The sequence below is a fragment of the Acipenser ruthenus genome, chromosome 3 (assembly GCF_902713425.1).
Source record: "Acipenser ruthenus chromosome 3, fAciRut3.2 maternal haplotype, whole genome shotgun sequence".
In the NCBI taxonomy this organism is placed as follows: Eukaryota; Metazoa; Chordata; class Actinopteri; order Acipenseriformes; family Acipenseridae; genus Acipenser; species Acipenser ruthenus.
Window position 1 is genome coordinate 42878247 of NC_081191.1, and position 26481 is coordinate 42904727.

The 26481-nt window shown below is 40.4% G+C and overlaps 1 protein-coding gene across 5 annotated transcripts in view; it reads left to right on the forward strand.

The window, feature by feature from the left end:
• LOC117394332 (uncharacterized) overlaps positions 1 to 22710 on the forward strand; it is a 51450-nt gene extending 28740 nt beyond the window's left edge. For 3 of the 5 annotated variants that reach the window (XM_033992475.3, XM_059012956.1, XM_059012954.1), the window contains 4 exons: positions 3574 to 3645; positions 3727 to 3891; positions 4137 to 4205; positions 4308 to 10264. In XM_033992475.3, coding sequence (XP_033848366.3) covers positions 3574 to 3645; positions 3727 to 3891; positions 4137 to 4205; positions 4308 to 4885 — 884 coding nt within the window. In that variant the 3' untranslated portion in view covers positions 4886 to 10264. Of the gene's footprint in view, positions 1 to 3573; positions 3646 to 3726; positions 3892 to 4136; positions 4206 to 4307; positions 10265 to 18606; positions 18878 to 19760; positions 19816 to 20468; positions 20535 to 21022; positions 21128 to 21697; positions 21774 to 22345 lie in introns of those variants that run through there. The other 2 variants (XM_033992477.3, XM_033992476.3) reach the window with 2 other exon arrangements.
• Positions 22711 to 26481: the final 3771 nt, after the last annotated feature.

The following is a 26481-nucleotide window of genomic DNA, read 5'->3' on the forward strand; positions in this document are numbered from 1 at the left end:
CAACAAGTAAAAAAACTGATTTTTCAATTATTATTCAGTAGATTTTGGGGTTTCATTAGAGATAAAGGTATGCAAACATTTTATTCTGTTACCCTGAAAGTAGTCCCTGAAAGTTTTGTTGAACTGTTTTTTAAATATGGGCAAAATACAAGACATTCTTTCACCTGAGTGATTTTATGAATGTAGATCCTTTTGTTAAAAAAACAAACGCCTGGTAAAGGCACTCCGAGTGGAGTGCAGGATGCGCCCTATAGCCTGGAGGTCGCCGGTTTGAGTCCAGGCTATTCTATGGGAGATGTGTGCTCCTAGGGGGCTTAGGTCGGCCAGGGTGTCCTCGGATCACCGCGCACCAGCAACACCTGTAGTTGCCGGGCTCCTGAGGCAGCACGGGGTTGGTAGCGGTGAGTTGAGCCTAAAAATAATTGGATATGCCAAATTGTGAGAAAATACTAAAATAATTGGCGATTTACTAAAAAAAAAAAACGCAGTTTAGAACTAAAGATTTTTTTTAATAAGAAATAATAGAGAACACCTATATTATAAATGAATTGCTGTCAGAAAATTCTGAATCAGACATCACCAGAATCGGACATCAGTTCCCTAATCAAGTACGAAATTTAACCATTACCTCATGGGTGTTAATCCTCTAATACAGTCTAACCTGAATAGAAATATCAAAGCTGCACATTGTCATGGTTTTCCGTTAAGTCCCTCAGCGACCTTGTGCACCGCGCGAAGCCGGCAGCTCTTCCCTGGGATCGCATTGTTTTTTGTTACAAAAACTATATTAAAATAACAGTAATTGTTTGATTACTATATTGTGTGAGAAATATTTTCCGCGGCTGCTGGACTCAGACGCGCTGGGTCAGTCTGCTTGCAGTTTTCTCAATGTCTCATTGAGATCTGACGACTGTTAGGGCTCTAGCAGTAGACTTTCCTCAGTTTCACTTCTGTGCTGACTGTAGGTCCCAGACCTGCTCCTGTTCCCACTGGTACTTTTGTACAACGAACAAGGTTACCTTTGCCGTTTCACTTGCTGTTGCTGGACTCGGGTCTGACTGCTCTGCACTGTGCAGGTACTTAAAATTAACCAAGGTACCACCCCTGATCTAGTATCATCGGATCTGGTCACAGTGACTTGCCATTGTTGACGCATTGCGAGTACTGTTGTCGGTTGCATAGCAACATTGCTGCGTGTGCTGGTCAACAGTGTTTTCTGTCTGTGGCTCTGAGAGAGAGACTTCAACAACTCTTGATCGGCTGTGTCCTCCAAGGCAGTGATAGACTGCGGGTCGTCTTGGTGACGTTCTATGTGTGCTACTCCCTGTTGCTCTACAGGCACAGAAGGAGCAGGCGGAGCAGTGCGCGCTCACGCAGTAGCTCAGCTAGTAGATGACATGCTGCAGCGCTCACGAGAGTCTACAAAGGAACTGGTGCGCCTGCTTCCCAAGCGGCCTCCTCCAGTACGTAGACCAGCACCAAACTGGCGACCAAGGCTCCAACAGCCTCAGAGACGAGCACAGCCAGCTCCTGCTAAAGCCAGAGGAGGTTTTCACAACCGCCCCCCGGCTGCACAAAGGGGGAACTTTTTAATAAGTTCCGCCACCAAGCGCAAAGGCAAGCGCTTCAGACAAAGCCCCAAGCAAAGCAGCAGCCCTAGCAATTTGCTGCCACAAGCCCACAGCCCCTTTTCATGGAGTCACCTGGAGTCTGGCGTCAATGCATCATGGACACCTGGGTGCTCAATACTGTACAGACCGTCTATTCTCTACAATTCAGACACGGTCCCCCTCCCTTTTGGGGCGTGACTACAGTGTTAATCCCGGACGCATGAGACACGATGGTGTTGTCTCAGGAGGTGACAGCCCTGCTACAGAAGTGGGCTGTTTGCACAGTTCATCCTTCTCTTCAGGGACAAAGGTTTTACTTCCTGGTGCCTAAGCGGAGGTTCAAAATGTTATTTAGTATTATTTATTTCTTAGCAGATGCCCTTACCCACGACGACTTACAGTTGTATACAAAAAATACACTCAGCATCAAAAGAAACATCACTTATATTTGAGCATCAAAATAAATTTATCACTTATATTTGAGCATCAAAAGAAACGTATCACTTATATTTGGATAAAATTCAATAGATGCGATTGAAAAAATGACAAGCTCTGTTTTAGAACAGGTGCAGTGACTTTTTATTGTGCCGTTTTAACAGTTGACATCACGAAGATCCTGCAAAATGATCTGTTGATCTTGGGCAGGTGTTGTGACTCTTGGTCTCCTAGTTCGTGGCCTGTCATTTACAGAGTGTGTCTGGTTATACCGTCTTGCCAGGTTTGAAATTGCTGGCTGTGCGCACCCGAGACGGCGAGCTACGGGGGAATTAAACAAGAGTGAAATGGCTAAACGGGTATACAGTTTTCTTTTTCAGAAAAGTAAATAGAACGGTAAAACGGGTAAAACAAAATAAAAATGAGTTTGGAAACAGGGTTGTACAGTTGCTTTATTTCAGAAAAATAAAATGAGCGGTAAAATGGGGGCAAACAAAAAGGTTTAAAGTGGTGAAAAAATAAACGAGCTTGAAATACGGAAATTAGTAAAAAGGAAAAACTAAAAATGTATAGAGTTGAAAAAATAGAACCATCGGTAATATGGTAAAAACAGGGTTACAAGGCGTGTACTTAAAAGCGAAGAAATGCTACATGGTACAGAGACGGGTGTTTGTTGAAAAATAAAACTAAAAATGTGCTAACACATACAGTACATAAATACATTAAAACAAAATAAAATGGGAGAACCTGTATACACGGCTAAACTAGCATTTTTAAAAAACCTTTACTGCCTTATTTATTTTACACATCTTTAAATGAAGCACGTGTAACGAAACACAGGACTCTCCTGAAATGCACTACAAAGTGCCTTGAGTTTAAAACATTTAAAAAACCAATACAAAAAAATACATTGACTATGCGGCGATGTTAGACTTGTTACAATGTATTTGGTTAAAGGAAAAAACTTTTTTAAAATAAAACGCTACAAACCTTAAACACGGCTGTGCTTGACGGTGTCTGGGGCAAAGAGAACGATTTAAGAAACGATGCCCCTGCCTGGAACTAAGAGGCGTTGCTCAAAGATAAGAAACTAGGTGTGCCAGCACTGGTTAACAGCATCGCTGTTCCTCTGCTAAGGGTGATTGCTGGTCACCCCGTATAGGAAATAGCACCCCTTGAAAATGTTTACCAAGCTGGCCAATTAGCAATTACTGCGTGTTTTGGACTAAACAAATAAGAAAAATACGTTTACACATGAGTTTCTTGTTTCTGCATAAAAAGCGTGAAAAGACATTTTTTAATTGGGGGGGTTTCAACGCCTGTGTCATGGACTCACAGCCTCTGTTCAACATGGATCATTTTGAAGACCACAAGCTTTTGTATGCTTTGGTGGAGACCTCTGAACAAGGTATGTTTTTTTTTTTTTTTTTTGTAAAACAGCATAGTTTCAAAATAAGTTTGCAATGTTTTAGATAGGTTGGGGCTAAATATTAACACACCTTTTTTTTTTTTTTTTTTTTTTTAACAGCGGCGTTCAATGGCGACCCTGGTTTGCTTTCAGATTTCATCAACATAGCGCCCGAAGAACAAGCAGCTTCGTGTAAGTGCATTTATTTTGTAAGCCGTTGTACCGTTATATCTGTAAAAGACATTGTGTTTATTGTTTGAATTGTATGTTTAGCAGATACAACCAAGGAGCCAGCGATCCAGAAAACTGGGAAAAAAGTGCTTAAGAAACGGTGCGACTCTAAAGAAGGAGAGATATTGCATGGTAAACAATGTGGCGCAACAATACAGCCAGACGTTTTGGGTGCAAATGCAAAACAGAATCGGTCAAAACATAAAGGTACGACAGAGTTTAAACCCCCCTCTAATGTAAAGACTAAGAAGTTTGTTTTTTCACAGCAATACCAATTGTATATTTATAAAGTAGCCAATGTATGCAGGGATCAGAGACCCGATCTGGATAGCACATCTGGACAGCACATCACTATGAGCACATCTACTTTGTAAGGCTGTGTAAAGCGATTTGCGATGTTATGTCCCTGTAATAGACATTGTACTGATTTGTTTGAATTGTGTGTTTAATAGCTACATCTAAGGAGCCAGAGATCCAGGGGCCTGTGAAAACAGCGTGTATTGTGAAAAAAGGAACAGCTTGTAAGTATTTCTATTATGTAAGACTTTGTAAAGCAATGTGCGATGGTCATTAAAAGAGAAAAGACAATCTATAAAATAAAAGTTGTGTTGTTTGTTTAACAGCAACATCGAACAGCATCGTGGTCAGGGAAACGGCGCAGAAAGGATCGGTGGTTTCTAAGAAACGGAGTGCGGCATTGGGAAGCGATTCTGAAGAAGACAACATATCCGCTCTTGCCAAGAAACGGCACAAGACTTTCAGAATTGGCGGTGGTTCTGAAGAAGAAGAAGACGACGAGATATTAGAGACAAATACGCTTAATCCCACTAATGTATTGCCAGGCTTGCAAGAAACCAAACATGCACAGGGAAAGGTTCGAAAAGATCTTAAACTTGGTAAAGATGCAGCTGCGGTAGTCTCGCAGCTGGACATATTTAGCAGCGCGTGTCAGATTATGAGTAACTGGTGGCTGGCGACAGGTGTTGCCCTGAAAATCTTTGGTAGTGTAGATCAAGCAGCTCAGTTTACGACCCTTCTTCTGCAACATAGCGATTTTGATGAAAAACTCAAAACTGATCTGTTACAACCTTTCAGAATTTTACAGTCGGTCAAACCTGATTATTTGGATGTGCTTAACAAGTGGGTGGAAAGCATGAAATATTTGGACAAGTTTGTTTTGTCTGCCAAAAAGTGCGCGTGACCCATAAGGATGAGCCCCCGAAGACACAACAATTGGAAAACTGCTTGTTTGTTAAGATCACGTTTAAAAAAGAAAATTCATGCCACTAAACTAACACTGAGAAAAAATAAACGAGCCCCTGCAAGATCCCGTTTTGCGAAACAAAGAGCTGAACCAACTGAGGCTCTTAGAATTGCCGATCCTCAAATGAATATTGAGGAAGCAGTCAAGGAGGTTAGAAATGTTGAACATGAAATAAATATTGAGGAACCAGTTGATGTGGAACAAATGGATGTAGAGCAACCAGATGCTGATGGTGTTGTGAATGAGGCCCTGTTGTTTTTTTGGAATGTTTGAGACGTTATGATAGAGAAATGCTTAGATTCAGGGCTGTTGAATATTCTGAGGATTTTCATTTTGTAAATTTTGACAGAATAGAGTCATGCACAGGGTATAGAAGCCGTGCATTCTGCGATACAAAGTATTTTGGATGAATTAGCCCCGCTTATAGGACCTAATGACTTTGTGCAACTAAGATTGAGTTCTGGTTCATTAAACAATCCGATGTATTCAGTGAGAAGACACCCCGGCGAGCTAAACGCCACAGAGTTTTTAGATCACATTTCTGCTATGTTGCAAAGTAACACACAGGTTCTAACAAACGATAGTCTAAGACTGGTTGTTACCGTGATTAGGGCTATGGACGGTGGCGCTCACAGAACACTTAAAAGCATAGTGTATAGCAAAATCATTGAAAAGAAGAGCTGTGTTGATCGATTTAAACAACACAGGCAACAATTTGTGTTTTGCAGGCAGTGTTTTTGGGTTAGTACAAGATTGTGTTTGTCGTGACTGAATTGTTAGAGGGGGCTAAACGGGCTCCCGAGTGGCGCATCCAGTAAAAGCACTCGCTAGAGTGCAGGATGCGCTCTATAGCCTGGACGTTGCGAGTTCGAGTCCAGGCTACTCCACAGCCGACCGTGGACGGGAGCTTCCAGGGGGCGGCGCTCAATTGGCCGAGCGTCAGCCAGGGTGTCCTCGGCTCACTGCGCACCAGCGACCCCTGTAGTCTGGCCGGGCGCCTGCGGGCTTGCCTGTAAGCTGCCCAGAGCTGCGTTGTCCTCCGACACTGTAGCTCTGAGGCGGCTGCACGGTGAGTTCGCAGTGTGTAAAGAAGCGGGCGGCTGACGGCACACGCTTCGGAGGACAGCGTGTGTTCATCTTCGCCCCTCCCGAGTCAGCGCAGGGGTGGTAGCGGTGAGCTGAGCATAATAAAATAATTGGGCATTTCAAATTGGGGAGAAAATAATAAAAACTAATTGGCAACGACTAAATTTAAAAAAAAAAAAAAAAAAGGGGGGCTAAACAATTGCATAGGGACCTATGCTTTTCTGAACAGAGAAAGATAAGTTTATCGGATGTCAAAGCGTTTGAAAACAAACTGAGTTTTACCATTAAACTGCTTTACAACAAGGGGGAATGGAAGTATTTTGTAACGGGGCCATCCGCTCATTCGAAAATTGTGTTTGTACTGCTGCATGAAGATCACTATTATGACGTTTTAAACATATTAAAGCGTTTGTGGGGGCCAGCTATTTTTGTGAATATTGTCACGTGGCGTATAGTCACAAAACTGATCACTGTTGTGTAAAACGTGTTTGGAAGTTAAGGCTGAAATACAGAGTTCTGTCTGCAAGATGTTTTGTAGATCGGTTGCTTGTCTAGAAAGACACGAGCTGAAAGCATCCGCTGGAGATATTTCATGTGTGAAAAAAATGTTTTGTGAAAAATGCCTGTAGACCACAAATGCACGGAACGAGAGTGTAAACGTTGCGGTGTTGAAATTGAAACTACCGAGGAACACTGTTACATTGACTCAATAGCCCCAAAATATTGCACGATTTATATTTTTCGATTTTGAATTCATGCAAGAAACCGGTACTCACGTTCCTAACTGTGTGTGTTTTACATATAAATAACAAACAGCAGTGTGATTTTTACGGTGAATTCATTGACGTTTCCTTTAGAGATTAAACATTTATTTCACACAATGGTAAGGCTTATGACAATTATTTAGTTATCTGGCAGTTGATAAAAGAAAAAATGAACATGAATTTATTGACGCAGGGTGGTAAAATAATGTGCATGACGGTTACAAGTTTAAACATTCGGTTCATAGACTCTCTGAATTTTCTCCCTATGAAACTCGCTAATATGCCTCAAGCAATGGGGTTCAAGGGGTCCAAAGGCTGCTTTCTACATTATTTCAACAAGGTGGAAAACCAAAATTATGTAGGCAGTATACCGTCTGTTGATTTTTACGGCGCAAATTTCATGATGCCTAACGAAAAAAACGAGTTTTTGGAATGGTACGACGCAAACAATAGTAACTAGTTCAATTTCCAGGAAGAGTTGAAAAGCTATTGCAAACAGGATGTTAAAATTTGGAGAAAGGACTGCGTAAGATTTAGGAACAAAGTGTTGAAAATGCGCAGCAACGTGTGAGCAATCCCGGGCAGATAAACGAGAAAGTGTACACAGGGGTGAATACTTATGCAAGGCACTGTATGTGGAACACACGGAGCATATCGATATACAGCACGCGTTGAATATTTTCTAGACGGCTATGCAGTAATAAACGGTGTAAAGACGGCTTTTGAATACAATGGTTGTTATTACCACGGATGTGGAAATTGTTATTGGAAAAATGATTTAAATTCTGTGACAAGTACAACGTTTGGTTGGCTTTACAAAAGGACGATGATAAAAGCAAATTTTCTAAAGTTCCAAGGGTTTGACGTGCGAGTTTTGTGAGAGCACAAATGGAAAGCTATGTTAGCTGTTGATCGGGAGCGTCAGGCTTTTCTCAGAGTCCACAAGTTTGCCCGAACCTATGTCCCCTAGAGATTCGCTGTTTGGTGGTAGAACAAATGCTATCTCTATGTATTACAAACCACAGCCTGGTGAAACAATTCAGTACTACGATTTTACCAGCTTGTATCCTTTTTGTTAACAAAACCAAGCGATACCCAGAGGGACATCCTAAAATAATTGGCGAACTGAGCAGTGAGCTGCCAGCAGAGCAGTCTATTACAGAGTTTGCAGCGACAGGTCCAAAATCATACGGTTATAAACTCTCAGGAGGATCCGTATGTTTAAAAGTGAAAGGTATCACTTTGAATACTGAAAACTGCAAGAAAATTAATTTTGAATGTTTGAAAGATTTGTTTTTTGACTTTGCTAAAAACGCAGATGAAACAGAGAGGAATTTGAAGGAAATTCTTGCAGCAGCAAGGGATAGTTTGAGTTAAAAAGAAGTGGAGTCTAGAAACCAGGTCTTTAAAAAGAACGTTCAAGGTTGTGTATGATAAAAGGGTGCTTACAGAAAACTTTACATCTTTACCCTATGGATATTAGACTGAAACATCCTTTTTCGTGCATATTGGCAGGGCCGTCTAATTGTGGAAAAAGCTATTTTATAAAACAGCTGTTAGAAAGAGGTGAATATATGTTATCTTGCAAGCCTGATAATATTGTGTGGTGTTATAGCTGCTGGCAACCTCTCTACAAAGACTTGTTGTTAAAATTCCCTTTTATTAAGTTTATAGAGGGTTTGCCAGAAACATTTAACGATGACGATTTACTACCTCCCCATAAAGTGAACCTGATTGTTGTGGATGATTTGATGGAATCAGCCTGTGACAACAACGACATTGAAAAGGCTTTCACAAAGTACGTTCATCACCGAAACCTCAGTATTATGTACATTGTACAGAATGTTTTTTATCAGGGAAAAAATAGCAGAACAATAACTTTAAACACAAAATACATGGTTCTGTTCAAAAATCCTCGAGATAAATTACAGGTTGCATTATATTGGCTCGTCAAATATACCCTAGAAATGCAAATTTTTTCATAGAAGCCTATGAAGACGCCTGCAAGAAGCCTTACGGCTATTTTTTTGTTGATTTTAAATGCCAATACGCCCAATGACTATCGGTTGAGGAGCGGTCTTTTCCCCCCTGACGCCTGTAGCTTACGTCTTTAAAAAACAACATTCTAAAAGGGCTTGATTCATTTGAAAGCAGGTGATCCGACAGTAACCATGTCTTCACATGTTCCCCGGAATTTAACCCTGTTAAAATTACTGATAAGCTCAAAACCGCAGCAGAGGAAAGCCATTCTGTGCACAGCTTCTAACGACCTAATAGAAACTATAACTGAAATTTGTCTGAACACACTCAAAGGTAACATACCACTGACAGACAATTTGGAAGTTTTAAGAAAAAAAGAAAGATTATAAAGGCGCTGAGTAACTAGACAGTGTCGGCCAAAAGAAAAAGACTTTTGATTAAGCAGTCCGGAGGTTTCATCGGTTCCCCGTTGAGTGTGGCTGTACCGCTGCTTAGTAGTCTATTTTCAAAAGGTTAAAATGTTGGAGCACTCTGAGAAAATGTATCCTATTCCTCAAAAGCAAACAGACATGCTTAGAGGGAGTTCTAACGATGGATCAGACGTTCGTAAATCGGCAACGCACAAATTGGACGAGGAAATGGGACATTCTACAAAATAAACATCATAGCGAATATGAAAAGGCTATACGTTATGAACAGATACTGCAACGTTACTTAACTTTTGTACGACGGGGAATCTGAGAAGGGATCTTTGACACTGCACATGCCCGAGCAGGGCACAGCCGCTGAACCTAACCAGATTGCCAGCGTGCCAGCTGGTAACGCAGAGGCCTCAAACGCTGTTTATTTAGAAATTGTAGATAGTGTATGGCCGCGATACAGAAATAATTTTGAAATATTATTTAAAATAATGGTTCACAGCCGCTCTACAGCCTCCTGGAATGATAAAGATGAATTTGTGTACAACGGCATGCCTATTACCGGATCACACATGATTGATTTAGTTAGGTCCCTAATACAAACATGCAGTGTTCACGAGAGCACTAAACCAAAAGGTTACAATGACTTTATGGCAGCCATGGCTGAAATTAATGCACCCAGCTCAGTTCTTGGCAATGCTACAAATAGAGAACTTTTGGAAAAACTTAAAACCAACCTTAGCATGAGTGGGTTAGTCTCTGTAATATCACCTATTACAAGAAAGCCATCAAAACAGACAGGCTTAAAAAGTTCAGAGTTGGGCGCTGTGTCAGTGGTATATGATACACTCGATAGGGTTGAAACTTTTAAAAAACGCAAATTGTTTAAAAGGCCTGATTGGCTATCTGTTTAAGGATGTGCACGTTTTTGTTTTTTCTATTTTCTGTGTCTTATGTGTAATTGCAATGAGTTTGTTGTGAATGTAACAAAGTGTTACATATTATATATGCTTGCTGCGCATTTAGGTTTATGTTGAAATTGTAATAAATACTATTTCGAATTATTATAGCTTTGTGTAGTGTGTTTTTTAACCTCATGTACATTAATAATAATTATCCATACAGGTGTTCATAGCACTAGTAAACATCTGTAAACACTATATAATAAGTGTTTTTTTTTTATTAACATTTTAAATAAAGTTTAACAGTAATGATGCACTTTAAATTCACAAAAACCAATACACGCCTGAGCATGCCCGTATTCACTAGGGTTAAATAAGCTTTGAGGTGTGTGTCTCTGTCTAGACATGTTTTGCACGAATTGCTTAACCATTCATTTAACGTAACATCTCCAGAATAAAGTTCCAAAATATGTTTAAAAGGCATTCCTTTACATCTCTGCAACAAATAAAAAACACAGTGGTGGCCGCATGTAACAGACAACACATCTTGCAATTGAACACTGTTATAGACTATGCATTTTGCATTGGTGTTTAAAATGTCATAATAGATTTTGGGAAGAAAAAACTGAGGCGAGAAACCATAGGAATCAAAAAATTCTGCACTTCCGTCATCTGTCAAGTAAATAGCTAGCCAGTGCTCTCCAGGAAAGTTATGGGGGGGTGTATTAACCACTTTACACAAAGGTCTTTGCGTCTGTTTTGGGTACCATGTTGCAGGGAAATATGCCTAAAAATGTCTCTCTGGTTGGTGCTGCTGCTGATAAGATATTATCCAGCTGTGTCGTGTCCATGTTGTTCGAATCGCGTTTTCTTTTTTCTTTGTTTTTGTTTTAAAAAGATTCAACTAAAGTCATACAGGACTTGGCGACTCATATTAATTTCCAACATATCAAAAATAGCATATATAATCATGTTCACGGTGTTGGGTAATGGTGCCTCAAAACGTATCTCGGCTCGGAGGTTTCCTGTTTTAATAAGGGAATAGTAACCCGTGCATTCTTGGTCGGGACATGCAAATAATGTATACCCCTTTGCAAATTCTTCACGATCCACCAGCAGCGGTTTGTCTTTCAGTCGCTTGTCGGCTGTTTCCACAAGTTGAAAGTATTCACGCACGCAGTTTCCATTTTGAAAATCAGGCTGTAGAGGCTGTCGGTTGCTGCTCACTGTCAACATGCAGAGCAAAAAAATGTATGTTGTAATGTTTAAAATTGAAGGGGTTGTGCATGCAACTCCCGCTGAATGCTTCGTTGTCAACAAAGCCCACTACCACGACTTTTGGTAATTGTCTCAAGAACAGGTTTTCCTGATTACATACACGACTGCCTGCGGCTAAACTAAATACTTTCATTTGAACCCGATCAATCGAATATTTGGCATTAGCTGTCAATAGAGCCTCCGCATGGCCGAGTCCACACCGGGGGTCACTCAGAGATTGAGAATAACCAGCTTAAGTGTTTGCGTTAAGCAAAATGAATCTCTATTACGAGTGAGTTTAATTTTTATATCGACACCATTCAGTATTAGTTTGTCTTGAAAAAACAAATCAGCATGCAGGTGTCCCAATAACTCTAATTTTTTGCTTGAATCTGTGTAACTGGCCTTTTTTTTTAAAAAAAAAACCTTCGTTGGCTCCGGTCAGCGTGGTTATTTCGTGATGTCCTGGGGTATCTTTGTAAAACAGACCTGTAGAAAATTGTGTTTTCAGAGTATCTTCGCTGTAATTAAGAACAGCTGACAAGACGGTCCCCCACCGTGTTATCGACTTGACTAAAAAGAGAGGCTATGGGGTAATTTACAAGGCTCGTGTTCATCCGCCGCAATGTCTGTCCCGTCGTCTTTAACTATTTTAAAGTTCAGGTACAGCAGCGTGTTATTTAAATCTAAATAATCTTCACCGTTCCCGGCTATGTAAAATTCCAAATGGGGCATTTTCTGAAAGAGCTGTAAGTGGTGGAACTTCAACGTAAATACTTTTTTCGATGCTAGTTTGAGTAGGGGCCATCTGAAAGATATCCAGTTCTGATTTTGCACATTCATCTGAACATCCGTGAACAAATGCCATTGTTAAAAAATATCACCCCCGCTCTGTCTATACGTGGTCCGTTTGGACCCTCTTTTGCTTTTATGACTGTTTCTGCCTTTACTCAACGTCTTTTACTAGGAGCAGGCGGCCCCCTAAGCAGCGGCTGTGACGTCTTTCTCTTTCTTCTGATTCCCCTTCTGATAAACATAAGCCCCGAACCTTCTTGTTTGGCTATAGCCCTATTCACTACAGCGCTGGTAACCTGACCCATCACATCTTTGGCAATGTTCCTATCAGCTGATTTCACATGCGGCTTTATAATTTCAAACCCTCGCAAGGCACGGCCTTCCTAAACAGTGCCTTAAACCTCCAATACCTGCCCCGTACATGACAGGCAGTCCCTGAAACCCCGGTAAACCATTTCCCGCTTGGCTCTTGTAATAATTTCTGTACAAAGCGGGGTCTCCGTAGGTTTTAATTACAACCATCGTTTTAAAAGTTTGTAGCTTTCACCAAATGAAAATGCAACTTGACAATAACTTTCCCAAATGCAAATGACACGTGCTTGTTCTGGTCTGACTTTATTTCAACTGATACAGTTCCAAAATGATGCGCACTCACTGGGACGTAATGAGGTTTGTCAAACAATGATGTAATAAATTTGCCATCGTCTCCTTTTAAATTAACACACCGTAACAGAGGGGTGTATGCGTCCGCAACTAACTGATGGTCAATAATATCGGTATATACATACATGGTATTAAAACCAGAAGTAATATCAGCAGGATGGGGTGACTTTTTGCTACCGATATCTGCTTCAAACCCCAACACATTTGCTAGTTCGCCCCTTGTAAAAAACAATATAGTCAGATCGCCATCGAGTCTCACTTCTGCTGATGGGGTTGTATTTAAACATTACCTTGGGTGAACCTGGACTTAACAGGATAGATCCATTCATTTCATCTAACACGTCCTTTATAGTTTTATAATATCCTCTCTATGGCATAGTCCTAACGGCTCTTGTAGTTTCTGAAAACAGATCAAAAGTCAAATCTTTGTTGATTGTATTGAACGCATGCGGGTAGTGTATCTCTACCAATGCTACTTCCCATTTCCCGGTCAGCTGTATAGGTTTCACTAAATGATTTGTAAAACAGGAGCTTGTGTTGCCTGGAAATAACTCTGAAGAGGAGTTGCTTGTCAGCGTCACGTAAAAACCGTTGTAATCCATTTTAAGTATTTTTCAAAAACTTTGAGCAATGTCTTTCACGTCCGAAGCCTTGACCCAGCTATTAAATTTAGCAACCCAGCCGAGCCACTTAACTAATGATTGTTTGTTAGCGCCTCTCCCCCTGGTAGCCAATATGTTTTGTATTGATAAGCGCCACCTGCCGCTTTCTTCACCTTCTGTAATTCTTTGACATAAAACGAATATCATCTCCGGCATAATCTTTCAATTTATAGGTTTGTTTAAACCCCTTCACACATTCTTTGATTATGAAAATGTCATCTGTAAAAGTCTGTTCGTATCCTTTTTCAAATGTTCCCTTTAATTTAGACACTCGCACGTGATCCCCCTTTTTAAATGCAAAGTCTGCCGATTTTCTTTTAAACAAATCCCCATAGACAATTTTCCAAATCTTTAAAGAGTTTAAACTGTTAACATCAGCAGGTCTCCACTTAATTTGGTGGTAGCTGTGGTTATAGCTGTGGACGACCCATGCATACTTAGACAATACATCTATACATGTTAAAATGTACTTGAAACCATCGTTAAAGTTTGAATACTGCCTCATATCTACTAAATCGACTTGCCATTGCCAATCGATGGTAGACACAACCGTTCAGTTCCTCTCAAAATGCACACTGGCTGGCTTATGTACAGTGTCCGCCTGGTCGTCATCAGTCGCCGGTTAACTCTTCACGGGTGTCTGATACACGGTCTCCTCTTCGATCTCGGCCACGACTTCAATGTTTTCTTTAGCGTTTGCATTTGAAGAGCCATTATTTAAAACAAAATATAGAGCCAACAGCACTTACAGAATAACAGCAAAAAAGAGTAGTTCGTTCTTGTACAAGACTTTTCATTAAGAATTTGCGCATATTTATAATCCAAAACAGAGGCCCACTGCCCCCCTGCAGTTATTGCTAATTGGCCAGCTTGGTAAACATTTTCAAGGGGCTCCCACCCATACCCCGTTGGTTCTGGACCGCTTTCTCCTATACGGGGTGACCAGCAACCCCCCTTAGCAGAGGAACAGTGATGCTGTTAACCAGTGCTGGCACACCTAGTTTCTTATCTTTGAGCGACACCTCTTAGTTCCAGGCAGGGGCATCTTTTCTTAAATAGTTCTCTTTGCCCCAGACACCGTCAAGCACAGCCGCGTTTAAGGTTTGTAGTGTTTTATTTAAAAAATGTTTTTTTCTTTAACCAAATACATTGTAACAAGTCTAACATCGCCGCATAGTCAATGTTTGTATTCTTTTGTATTGGTTTTTTAAATGTTTTAAACGCAAGGCACTTTGTAGTGCATTTCAGGAGAGTCCTGTGTTTCGTTACACGTGTTTCATTTAAAGATGTATCAATCACAGACCCGCAAAAGCGGTGTGAATAAATATTTTCTAAAAAGTCTGTTTTATTTTATTTTTTTCCACATTTTTACCAACCCACTTATTTTTCTGAAATAAAGAATATAACAAACTGTATACCCCTGTTTAGCCATTTCACTCTTGTTTAATTCCCCATTTTAATGTGATAAACTACAATCATGGAACATGGTTTCCAAAAATGCATTAAAAACTACATACACGTGACAGGATGGGGGTGCGGATTTCCATATTTGCATTAAAACTACAAAACATCACAGGAAGGGAGGGTGGGACTCCGGAATTGCTTAAAGACTACAAACATATGGTCGGGACTGGGAGGCGGGACTTCCGGTCGATTCTGATTGGCTAAGGGAATCTGTCAAAACCAAATGCTGCATTCTCATTGGTTAAAAACTAACATGGTGATATCTAGTATAGCTTTATACTATTCCCACACCCTGTCCCATGGCAGTTATACTGCAATTTTTACAAGACCCATTTGATGAGGGGAAATCCCTCTCTACATTACAGGTCTATTTGGCAGCCATTTCGGCTTGTCATATTAAGATTGATTCAGTCTCCCCAGGAGCACATTTCCTGGCAGGGCAATTTTTAAAGGGAGCTAGGCGGCTTTGGCCGCCTATGAAAGTCGTTGTCCCTCGCTGGAGGCTTGATGTGGTGCTGGAAGCACTCACGATGCCTCCATTTGAGCCCATGTAATCGCATCTGCTAAGCGGGTGGGTGATATGCAAGCATTTTCAATTACTAAAGCTTACTTAATTTTTGCAGAAGCCAGGGTGAAAGTTACACTTCGCACCAATCCTGCTTTTTTGCCAAAAACCATCTCTGCATTCCACATTAACCAGACGGTGGAGCTTGAGGCTTTTCATCTGCCTCCTTTCCAGTCTGATAGAGAGCGGCAGCTCCATACGCTTTGTCTGGTGCGGGCACTAGCGTATTATGTGGACAGAGTTGGAAGCAGTCTGAGCAGTTTTTTTCTGTTATGGGACTAAATCCCATGCGAAAGCTCTGATTAAACAGTGGCTATCAAGATGCATTACAAACACAATTAAGACTGCATATGAGCAAGCCAACTTGCCCCCTCCAGAAAAGATCACTGCCCATTCTACCAGGGGCATGGCAACATCGTGGGCTTTGTTCCCGGGCGCATCTGTCAGGGACATTTGCGATGGAGAAGTGTGGGCTACTCCCCATACTTTTACGCGGTTCTATTGGCTGAATGTCGTGGATCCACAAAACCCTGGTTTTGGAACAAGAGTGTTAAGGGCAGCCTCAAGCTCAAACCTTACAGCATAAACATAGAGGTGAGTTCTCCCTCAATTTTTTAGCCCTAGCTACTTATACTGGGGTTCCTCATGGTAACGCGCAAGGTGGCCATTGGTTTAGCCTTCTAGTTGGTCTGCAATATTGCCTTGTGACCGCTTTGGTATTCGTACCCATGAGGTAATGGTTACATTTCGTACTTGACAGGGAACATTAGGTTATTATTAAGGCTACGATTTTGGCACTGTGATTTTTAGTACATTTCGCAAGCGAGTTGTGAGGAAAAAAAACAAGAATTTACAGAAAGGCCACCAAATAATGTAGCTTTACACTATAAACACTATTGCTTTTCACTGCTGACAAGTTTAAATGTTACTTTAGAGTACAAAACTTAGTTAAAGGTCCTTTCACACGATGCAGGCTTTCACACCGGCCGCGTAGTGAAACAGACTGTGTCTGAAATAAACCGTGCTCCTATTTCTCTGTACGCTTCCAGCGTGAATGTACATATATAGGACAAAATCAGCATGTCAAATAATTGTTTTTATTACTGTGTTCAAAATGAACCGGTATATATTTTTTCTTCAGTATTAAGAATGAGGTGTTTTAAATTGGTTGTTTTTGGGTAGCCTACAGAGCACTGCCCCTTTAAAAATAAAAACAAACAAAAAAACAGTTCAAAAGTAAAATCACACAGGCAGGCGCTCTGTCCAAGAAGCGGGGCATCACAAAGATCAGAAAAAAACACTGCAGAACAGATACAACTCTCGTTTTATCTGCAGTTTGCAGGGGGAAAAAAGAAATGGCATTTTACAAAGTTTTTTGTTTAGCAATGTTTAGTTTTAGAGAAAGTGAGTATTTTCAACAGACTACTTGGGTACACTACATTGTATGAAAAAAATAAATAAAATGTAAGTATTAATATGTTTTGAAGATGCAAGCCCACTTTTTTGTTTCAAAAAATAAATTAAAACGCTGTATGAAGATCACAATTACAGAAACATACGATCTGTTCATTTACATGCTCGCTCAGCTACAAAATACAAATCTCATTCGCTGACCTACATAGCTACACGTAAATACTGTGTGCATATACAACCAAACAATTTACAGATACTCACATGTTTGTGTTTTCAGTGCATGACATACTGCATTTTTAAAGGAGATAAAGGAAGTGCCTAACCAAATGTGTTTTTACATCCATTTCCAAGATTTCACAGACTTTGTTCAAATTCACGATTTCTGTGACAAAATCGTAGCCTTAGTTATTATCATAACCCTGGTTCCCTGAAATAGAAATGTAACCATTAACCTTCAAGGTCGCTGCGTTCATTATTGCAGCAAGTCTTGAAGGAAAAATGATGACAGTGTCGGTGTCAGCAGTATTTTTATACCCTCGGGGCCAGGCGCGACTGCTTCACTGGCACTACGTGCAGCTTTGATATTTCTGTTCAGGTTAGACGGTATTAGAGGATTAATACCCATGAGGTAATGGTTACGTTCCTATTTCAGGGAACCAGGGTTATGATATTAACCTAACATTTTTTTAACATATATAACCTGCCATACGTAAATGTAAATATATAGCAGTATTTTTCAAACGACAAGAACAACAGAATAAATAGTGCTATCTAAAAAACACTAACTATTATAAGCAAACACAGTACAATTGCAATGCCATAACACACGTTTATTCTCAGGGTATTTATAAGCAATAATGGACACTACTCGATTTTCTCAAAATAAATGTTTAAAATGAAATAGTTCTTCATTCAATTATTATCAGTAATAATTTAAAAAAAAATGTTGCTGATATACATTTAATTCATGATTCTGCTTATATCCACTCATTTCTTGATATTTATAAATGTTGTTAAAACATATATATAAAAGGCAGAATAAATTTCCTAATATAATTAAGTCAAATACAGATTTAGTTTTTTTTCCCATTTCATATTTCTAAACAGGCTCCTCTGATGTTTTCTTTCTGTGCACTGTTGATATTTTCTTTGCCCTTTTAAAATTTAAAATTCCAACCTGTACGGCAAAGTATGGTGGCCCAGAAAGTCAACAAATTGAAGTGTGTTTTTTATCATGTTGGCCCGATCACTGGCCCAGAAAGACACCTCAGTATGATCGTGTTTACACGGTCACAGTCCTTAAAGGGTTAAAGAGCGATCTACACTCCCAGGATACCACTCACAGTTCCTGGCTCATATTCAGACCCTTTTTTTTTTCTTAATTTATTTTATTTTATTTTATTTTTTAAATACGGAATGCAAATGAACACAGAGTTTCCCAATTCCAATGTCATGCAAGTCTCTCGTCTATCCTACGTGTTGCAGGTATGTTTTCCTAAGGTTATTTAACAGTGTGTTGAAAGCAGTTTTGTTTGCTGTTTTCTTGGTCTCCAAGGAATGATTCTCTGTCTTCTATTGTGGGGAAAATGGACCTTGAGAGCGTTCATGACTGCTGGGATTTGTTCTGTTCCAGTTAAAGTGTTAACGATGTATGCCACTTCACATACTCCATTATCTATTTATTCAAGGTGAGAGATTTCCTCATGGTGGCCCAGGTGGATTGCACCCCAATGATTTTCCCCCTGGAATGCCCCGTGGAGATTTTTCTGCTGGCATGTCCCGAGATGATATTCCTGGGATGCACCCGGATGCTTTTCCAAGGAGAAGGTACCCGGATTGCCCTGGAAGAAGATACCCTAATGAATTTCCTAGTGGAAGTTTCCGTGAAGGCAGCCCTCTTAGAGTTAGAGGGGAGAGGATGAGACCGGAAATGAGCGACTTTGACCCTGGAGTAAGAAGGTAATTGATGTTATTTAAGCCATAGTGCCCATCTATCATCGAGAGGGCACTATTGCTATTAGAAAATTATTTTTCTCAATTTTCTTTTAAAACCTTTATTTACCTTGAACTAGTAATGATTCATCAAGTACGCTTCCGCTGAGAAGTTAAGAAAATAGTCCCAAATATTTTCATAAAGGATCATACATATAATTGGAGAAAACAATGACTTTATTAAACAAATCACTTTTTTACTTGTCAGAGCTGCTTATAGTTTATCTGGACAGTGTCAGATATCAGAATGGAGCAATATTACTGAACTGTATCGATTTGTTGAAAGATGCTGTCTGAGCTTCAGTTGAGCTGACGGTACTTGCGCAGATTGATTTTAAATTTAGTGCACAGGTGATGCGGTGACGTTCCACCGGGCATCTACTGTGTATTCATGCCCGCTATAGCTGGAAGCTGATTGGCTTATGATACTGAATCGTTTTTCTAATCGTGTGATGCAGTAACTTTCCCATTACTTCCTCTGTGTGCCTCCCACATGCTATTGTGAACATGGTGTGGTTCACAAGGGTCAGAAACAAAGACTCCTCCCCCTTCCAATCCCCAGTCAGCTAAACACACTATATGTCTTACATGGAATCTCCTAGGGGATCTAGGGGGCTTTATGTCTAACCTGGTTCTAGCCAAACAGAAGACTCAAACATGAGAAGATTACTGTGTAGTCCCTTTTGTTTCAGCTGTAAGAAAAAAAAAGATTTGAAATACAATAGCCATTGATAGATGAAATGGTAGCCATGGTAGCTTACATTCATGAAAAATAATTGTAATCAGAAATGATCAAACCGTCTTTTGCCCTGAGTTTTGGTTCAGTTTACGACTTTCTTCTTTTCAACAGTGAATTTGAAACACTCATCAGAAGACAAGAAATGGATCAAATGGTTCCAATGGATGTAAGTCACTGGAGTTTCTACTGCTACCACTTACAGAAAGTCAGCTACTGTTGTGACCTCTTTTTAAAATGTATATTCTGGCAACTCGGAATAAGAATTGGGTAACTGAATACTTTAAAATGCCTTCAAGTAAAACATCTGTATTCTAAAAATTGTACCTGCATTTCCTATTAACATTTACAAATAAGAATGTGTTTGTTTACATTGTTTGTGTGTTTGTTTGTTTGTTTTGTTAAGATATTTAAGGGGGGGCTCCTGAGTAGTTCATCCGGTAAATGCAGGATGCACCCTATAGCCTGGACGTCGCCGGTTCAAGTCCAGGCTACTCCACTGCTGACCGTGGACGGGAGCTCCCAGGGGGTGGCGCACAATTGGCTTAGCGCCGCCCGGGGGACAGCATGTGTTCGTCTTTGCCACTCCTGAGTCAGCGCAGGGGTGGTAGTGGTGAGCTGAGCCTAAAAATAATTGGATATGCCAAAATTGGGAGATAATAATAAAATAATTGGAGACTACTAAATTAAAAAAAAAAAAAAATGAAACAAAATATTTAAATATGAAGACTGTTGAAACATTTTCAAAGCTTTTCTTGTCTTTCTGAAATTTTTCCAAATTGAATGTTTTTGTTACGGTGATTCTTTGTTATATTTTTCCAGGGTAACCAAGCCTACAAGAGAACTCCTGAAGGGAGCTCCACATGTTCTCCAGTCTTTGAAATTCTGGTATGTTTTTTACTCTGTAGCTTGAAACTAATACTTGCTTACCCTCCTGAATTGGCAATATATTTACATCCATTTATTGTCATGATATGTGTTCCTAATAATTTATTACTGTTTCTGCAGTCATGAGTATTTGATATGTTCAGTCACCTGCATAATTTTACATTTGAGGCAAGCCTGAGCATGGTGGAGTTTATGTAATGAGGGCAGTATAAAATGACCTTGTTAAGCACCAGAATTGTCTTTGACATACTCCTATCAGTGATTTTACCAGGTGAGCCAGTGGGGACACTCGTGTGGATTGGTACATAATTTATCTCTACATTAACAACATGCCAAGATTCTTCTGGATATACACTGCTGCTTTTTATAAATACTATTTTTATAATTAAACTCAATGCACAATTATAAACCAAACAGTTCAGTATATGTTTTTAAATGTTGTGGATTTTTTTAAATTATTTTTTTCTATAATATAATTTATTTTTCAGGAAAACTTCCGTATAGAAACTGAGGGCGATGCACAGATGGTTCTGAAGATCACACAGAAGCTGACTGACATACTGATGGAGTATCGGCTGAGAAGTTTTGCAACAGTAAGTTCATTGCAGGTAGAACCTGTGTTAAAGACCGCCTAGTTACTATAGGATAGGAGACCACAGGGTCTGATCTCAGAGCTGCTCACACCAGTCTGTGATTAACTAAGGAGACACATCCCTGTAAATGTGACAGATCAACCTGAAATATCTTGAGACCTAGATTCAAACTATTTAGTTGAGTGGTTCTTGCCTTGTCATTTTGTAGTGTGGTCAGTAATTATTATTATTTATTAATAATAATAATAATAATAATAATAATAATAATAATAATAATAATAATAATAATATATTTATTTTTATATAGCGCCTTTTCATAGTGGACCACCATCACAAAGCGCTTTATAGAGGTAGGCTGTGAACTGTCCATTATATGCAGAGTCACTTACAATGGGACATTGATTTAACATCTCATCCGCAGGATCGAGCACAAGGAGGTTAAGTGACTTGCTCAGGGTCACACAGTGAGTCAGTCAGTGGCAGAGGTGGGATTTGAACCAGTGACCTTCTGGTTACAAGCCCTGGACTTTAACCACTGGACCACTGTTTTAAATTATTTTTGTTTTTTAGCCTAAAAGCAATGAACAGCCCTCTGGTCCTCAGGAATATCCTCCGATGACACTGTCTGGGAGAGATGGCTACCATGGTAATTATACAAAACTTGTTAGCTTTGTGAGTTGAAGCCTCTCTCACAGCTTGGGATAGCATCAGAAACAGTACCCTAGTGCTGTGTTTGCCATGAGTAAATGTAGTAGAATAACCAACAAATGCCAAGGAGAGTGGGTTATTTTACATACATCCTGATGCTCAACAATACATGGCACGCCATGGTAATTATAACCTTTCATGAAAAAGAAGAAATAGATGTTGAATTTAAGTTAAAGGACTTGAATATGCTTAAAGGACTTGTGTCTCATCTGTAGTTACTTGCATAAATGTGTATGATCTAAATCTTAATTCCACTACCCTGTAACTTGTAACCCTGCTTTATGGCAGACCTCTGTTTGTTTTTCTGTTTGTTATAAGTGATGGTAATATAGTGAATATTTGAACATTCTTTTAATTTTGAATTATCTGTAAAATAAAAGTATGATTCATACCATTACAGTAAACATTTTAGACCTCATTTATGCATTGGTTTCTGCATTGGTACTGGTGGATTGCCATATCCATTCACTTCATCGTTTCCTCTCTTCCTGTTGTTTTTCTTTTGTAAAGGTCCATCCAGATATCCTGATGAATTCTCACCAGCTTCCAGGAACACATCAGGGAGGAGCTGAAACCGAGTCCCTGTTCTGAACGGACAGAATCAGAAACGCCCTGTTCTACTGCAGTGAAAGCTCTTTTCCGAAGAATTTGCATGGATTTGAGTTATTCCAAGTAAAGGCAACGAAGAAGTGACTACCAGGGAATGAAGTCTGACACCTTTTTAAACAACGTTTACTGTATTTGTTTAAAATAGCACCCCGGCGCTTATTTTCTCAAGCTTCTCGATGCCTGGGCAGTTATTGAGATAAGGGTATCTATTGGAGAGTAGGTGCTAATTGGCCACTGTGACATCAGTGCAACACCACTTGGGTTTTTATATATATAAAAACCCAAGTGATGCTGCATTGATTTCACAGTGGCCAATTAGCACCTACTCTCTAATAGATGCCCTTATCCCAATAAATATGGACTGGAGAGGAGGAGTATAGTGGGAAACTATGGCCCCCGTGGGAAGAACTATAGTTCAGGCTGTGGGCATTGTCCCCTGGAGGTAACTAGTTCTTCCCGGGAGGCCTTTAGTTTCCCACTGAGCCGAGGTCTGCAGTCCATCTTTGTTTTATGAATCTGTCAAGAAAGCAATGTTTTAGAAGTCCATTGCTAATAGTTGTTAACGTTTTTTGGGCATAGAAGTGTCCATCTGACTTTCCCACTGCCGCGTGTTGAGTTTGTGAACGTCGTATTTATTTACATCGTCGAGTTGGATTTGTTTGAATTTTAGGAAGTCATAAAACACCGAAAGCAAAGTTTTTATGAAGATTTTAGTGTTTGCAGCATCTTTTGTTTGGTTTGTAATTAATTTTCTGTTGTCGGCCATTTTGCTTTGTTGTGTGAAGAGAAGAAGGACGTTCAGCATGACTTTTTTTTTTACTGGTCCCTTGAAATTCGTATCAACCAGAATTGACTGTGTGTGTATATGTGTTGAGGACACAGTAGTGGTTTTAAAATGCCCCTTATCGGAATGGGACATGCAAGTTTCAAGTGCGGATCGTTTGCAATGTATACTTTAAAAAATTCACTTACAACTGTATTTTCAATAAAATGCCATTACTTTTAAATGTATAATACTTTTCATTGTTCTATAATTGTGATTTGATTTGTGTTACTGTAACTTCAATAAAACTGAGAGTATGCATTTGCCTTGGACTACTGATAATACAAATTGCTGATAATACAATTTTTTTTTTACTGGTCCCTTGAAATTCTTATTAATGTGAATTGACTGTGTGTGTACATTTCTTCATCATGAGTCTTATATACAGTGCACTCCATGTACAACAATCACTGATATAAGAATCAACCGCATATAGTGATCAAAACCACTGGGACATTCCTATCATTCTTGAAATGCATTTTTGTTTACGACTGTAAGTCGCCCTGGACAAGGTCATCTGCTAAGAAATAAATAATAATCATAATAATAATAACCTTGCTAAAATAATCTGCTTGTAAGGATAAAGTTTCTTCTTAAAAGAATAATTTCATGGCAAACTGACTACATGTAATACGGCACTGTATTAAGTGCCATGATGTGTACAGCTAATAAAGCTGTTTTTGAATTTGAATTTGATCACATCTTGCGTGATTAGGCACGTACGCAACGTGGATCGTGTAATGATGCAGGGAACACTGGACAAGTTTGTAGTCAAACAGTGAAAGTTGACGTGTCAACATCGCTGGTGCCTTGCCTTGTGATAAGATGTGATTTCATTCTTTTTCATTTCATGTAGAAATATAAACCAGCGATTCATTTTGTTTAGAAATAAAAAAAAAAACATTGACTCGTATTTTAAATTATGTATTTAACATTTAATTATGTGATGCGATTTAATTATTTTTCTTTTCATTAAGAAACAAGCAAGTGTGGCTAAGGTCGTCTGAACTGCCTCTCGTTTAATTGGGTCAGCCGCTGATTAAGGATTTTTTTCCTTCTCCTGAGACGTCCCGATGAAGCGGCACCGACTGTATCTCGTTGCCGTCTTGGTGGCTGCTTGCAGCACCATTACAAAAGCTGTATAGGGCTCTAACAAGCAGGCTTCCGTCAGTCTCGTACTCGTACTGACTGTGGTTTTGCCAGACGCTTTACACAGGTGGTCATCCCGGTACCGTATCTTACCGACTTGGTGCTCAGTCACCGAACCGATCGGTTACTGGTCTGGTTCATAACTCGGTATGTACCCTGCCACCCCAGTTCCATACCAGTACCATACTGTTTGAGAACAGACTGAGGCAACACAGCTATGCATTACTGTACACTGCGTTGCTGCTTGAGCAGACTGAGGCAGCAGCTATACATTAATGTACACTGTGTTGCTGCATCATGCCTGGGTTTTATCCCTGTGACTTATGTAAGGCCAGTCTGCCGGTTGAGGATAAGCATGGCACTAACTAACCAGAGTTTCTGCTAGTTTTGTGCAACTTTATCTAAGCGCACGCTGGAGGAGCGTGTGTCGTGCAGCTCTACAGAGCACTCGTGTCCATTACACCAGGACAGCGCGCTTCCCCATCACCCTCTGTTAAACAGGTGGCTGCACCTCTCTACTTGACTCTGTGCCAAGGCACAGTAGGTGACGTGCCCGGGGAAATAGCTCACGTAGGAGTCTGTCTATACATTCCCTATCAAGTACGAAATGTAACTATTACCTCGTGGGTATTAATCGTTTGATACCGTCTAACCTGAATAGATATTCCAAAGTTGTACCTCTCAGAACTACATTTTCCATCATCCTCCTGCTCACTGGTAAAATCGGTCCCCCCTCCCTTTCGGAGCGTGACTGCAACAGTCATGGACCCACAGGATGCCGCTGTGGTGTCTCAGGAGGTAGCAGCTCTGTTGCAAAAAATGGGCTATTCACATGCTCTACCCCCTCCAGTTGGAGGAAGGGTTCTACTCCAGGTACTTCCTAGTGCCTAAGCTGGATGCTGGCCTCAGACCGATCCTTAACCTCAGACAGTTCAACCTGTATCTGAGCCGAAGGAGGTGCAAAATGTTGATAATGCAACAGCTGTTGCCTTCAATCAGGCCAGGTGACTAGTTCACCAAGGTGGACCTCAAAGACACCTATTTCCATATCCCCATAAAAACTGGCACACTACGCGTTCAAGTTTTGCCATTTGGCCTTTTCGATGCGCAGGGAAGCTATGCTATGCTGAATAGCCGCCTGTTTAGAGCTATTCAGCTCAACATAGTGCTCATGGTAATGACATTCCAGAACTTTTGCACTTTAGGCCAGCGCCTTCTCAGACCCTACTTCACATGTGCCCTGTGCAAGCCTGGTTCAATAGGAGGGTTTTTCAGCCTGCATTGAACTGCGGCTGCCCGTTGACAGTGTTCTTCACTGTCTAAGGGCACTCTCTTGGTGCAAACAGCCTGCTCATCTGCACCTCGGCATAGCGTTGGACAGTGTCGCCAAAAAGGGAAAGCCATTACCATGAACACGTCCAGCCTAAGCTATGGCACTGTGTAGAATGGCACTCCACATAATGGTTTGGAACTGCAGGCAGTTTAACTGGCCTTGTAGCATTCTTGCAGAGGGATTGAGGGAAGCATGTGCTTGTCCGTGCAGACAATGCAACAGTGGTGGTTACGTCAACCACCAGGGCAGCCTCAGGTCCCCCAGTCTACATTGAGAAGCCCACAAGCTGTTGCTCTGGGCACACGATCACCTCCTCTCCCTGTGAGCAGTACACCTGCCTGGGGTGATAAGCTAGGTGGCGGACCTCCTCAAGGGTTCCCAGTGCCGGACTTGTAGAATTATTTTCAGGAGGTTCAAGGGACACATAAGAACATAAGAAAGTTTACAAACGAGAGGAGGCCATTCGGCCCATCTTGCTCATTTTGTTGTTAGTAGCTTATTGATCCCAGAATCTCATCAAGCAGCTTCTTGAAGGATCCCAGGGTGTCAGCTTCAACAACATTACAGGGTAGTTGGTTCCAGACCCTCACAATTCTCTGTGTAAAAAAGTGCGTCCTATTTTCTGTTCTGAATGCCCCTTTATCTAATCTCCATTTTTGACCCCTGGTCCTTGTTTCTTTTTTCAGGTCAAAAAAGTCCCTTGGGTCGACATTGTCAATACCTTTTAGAATT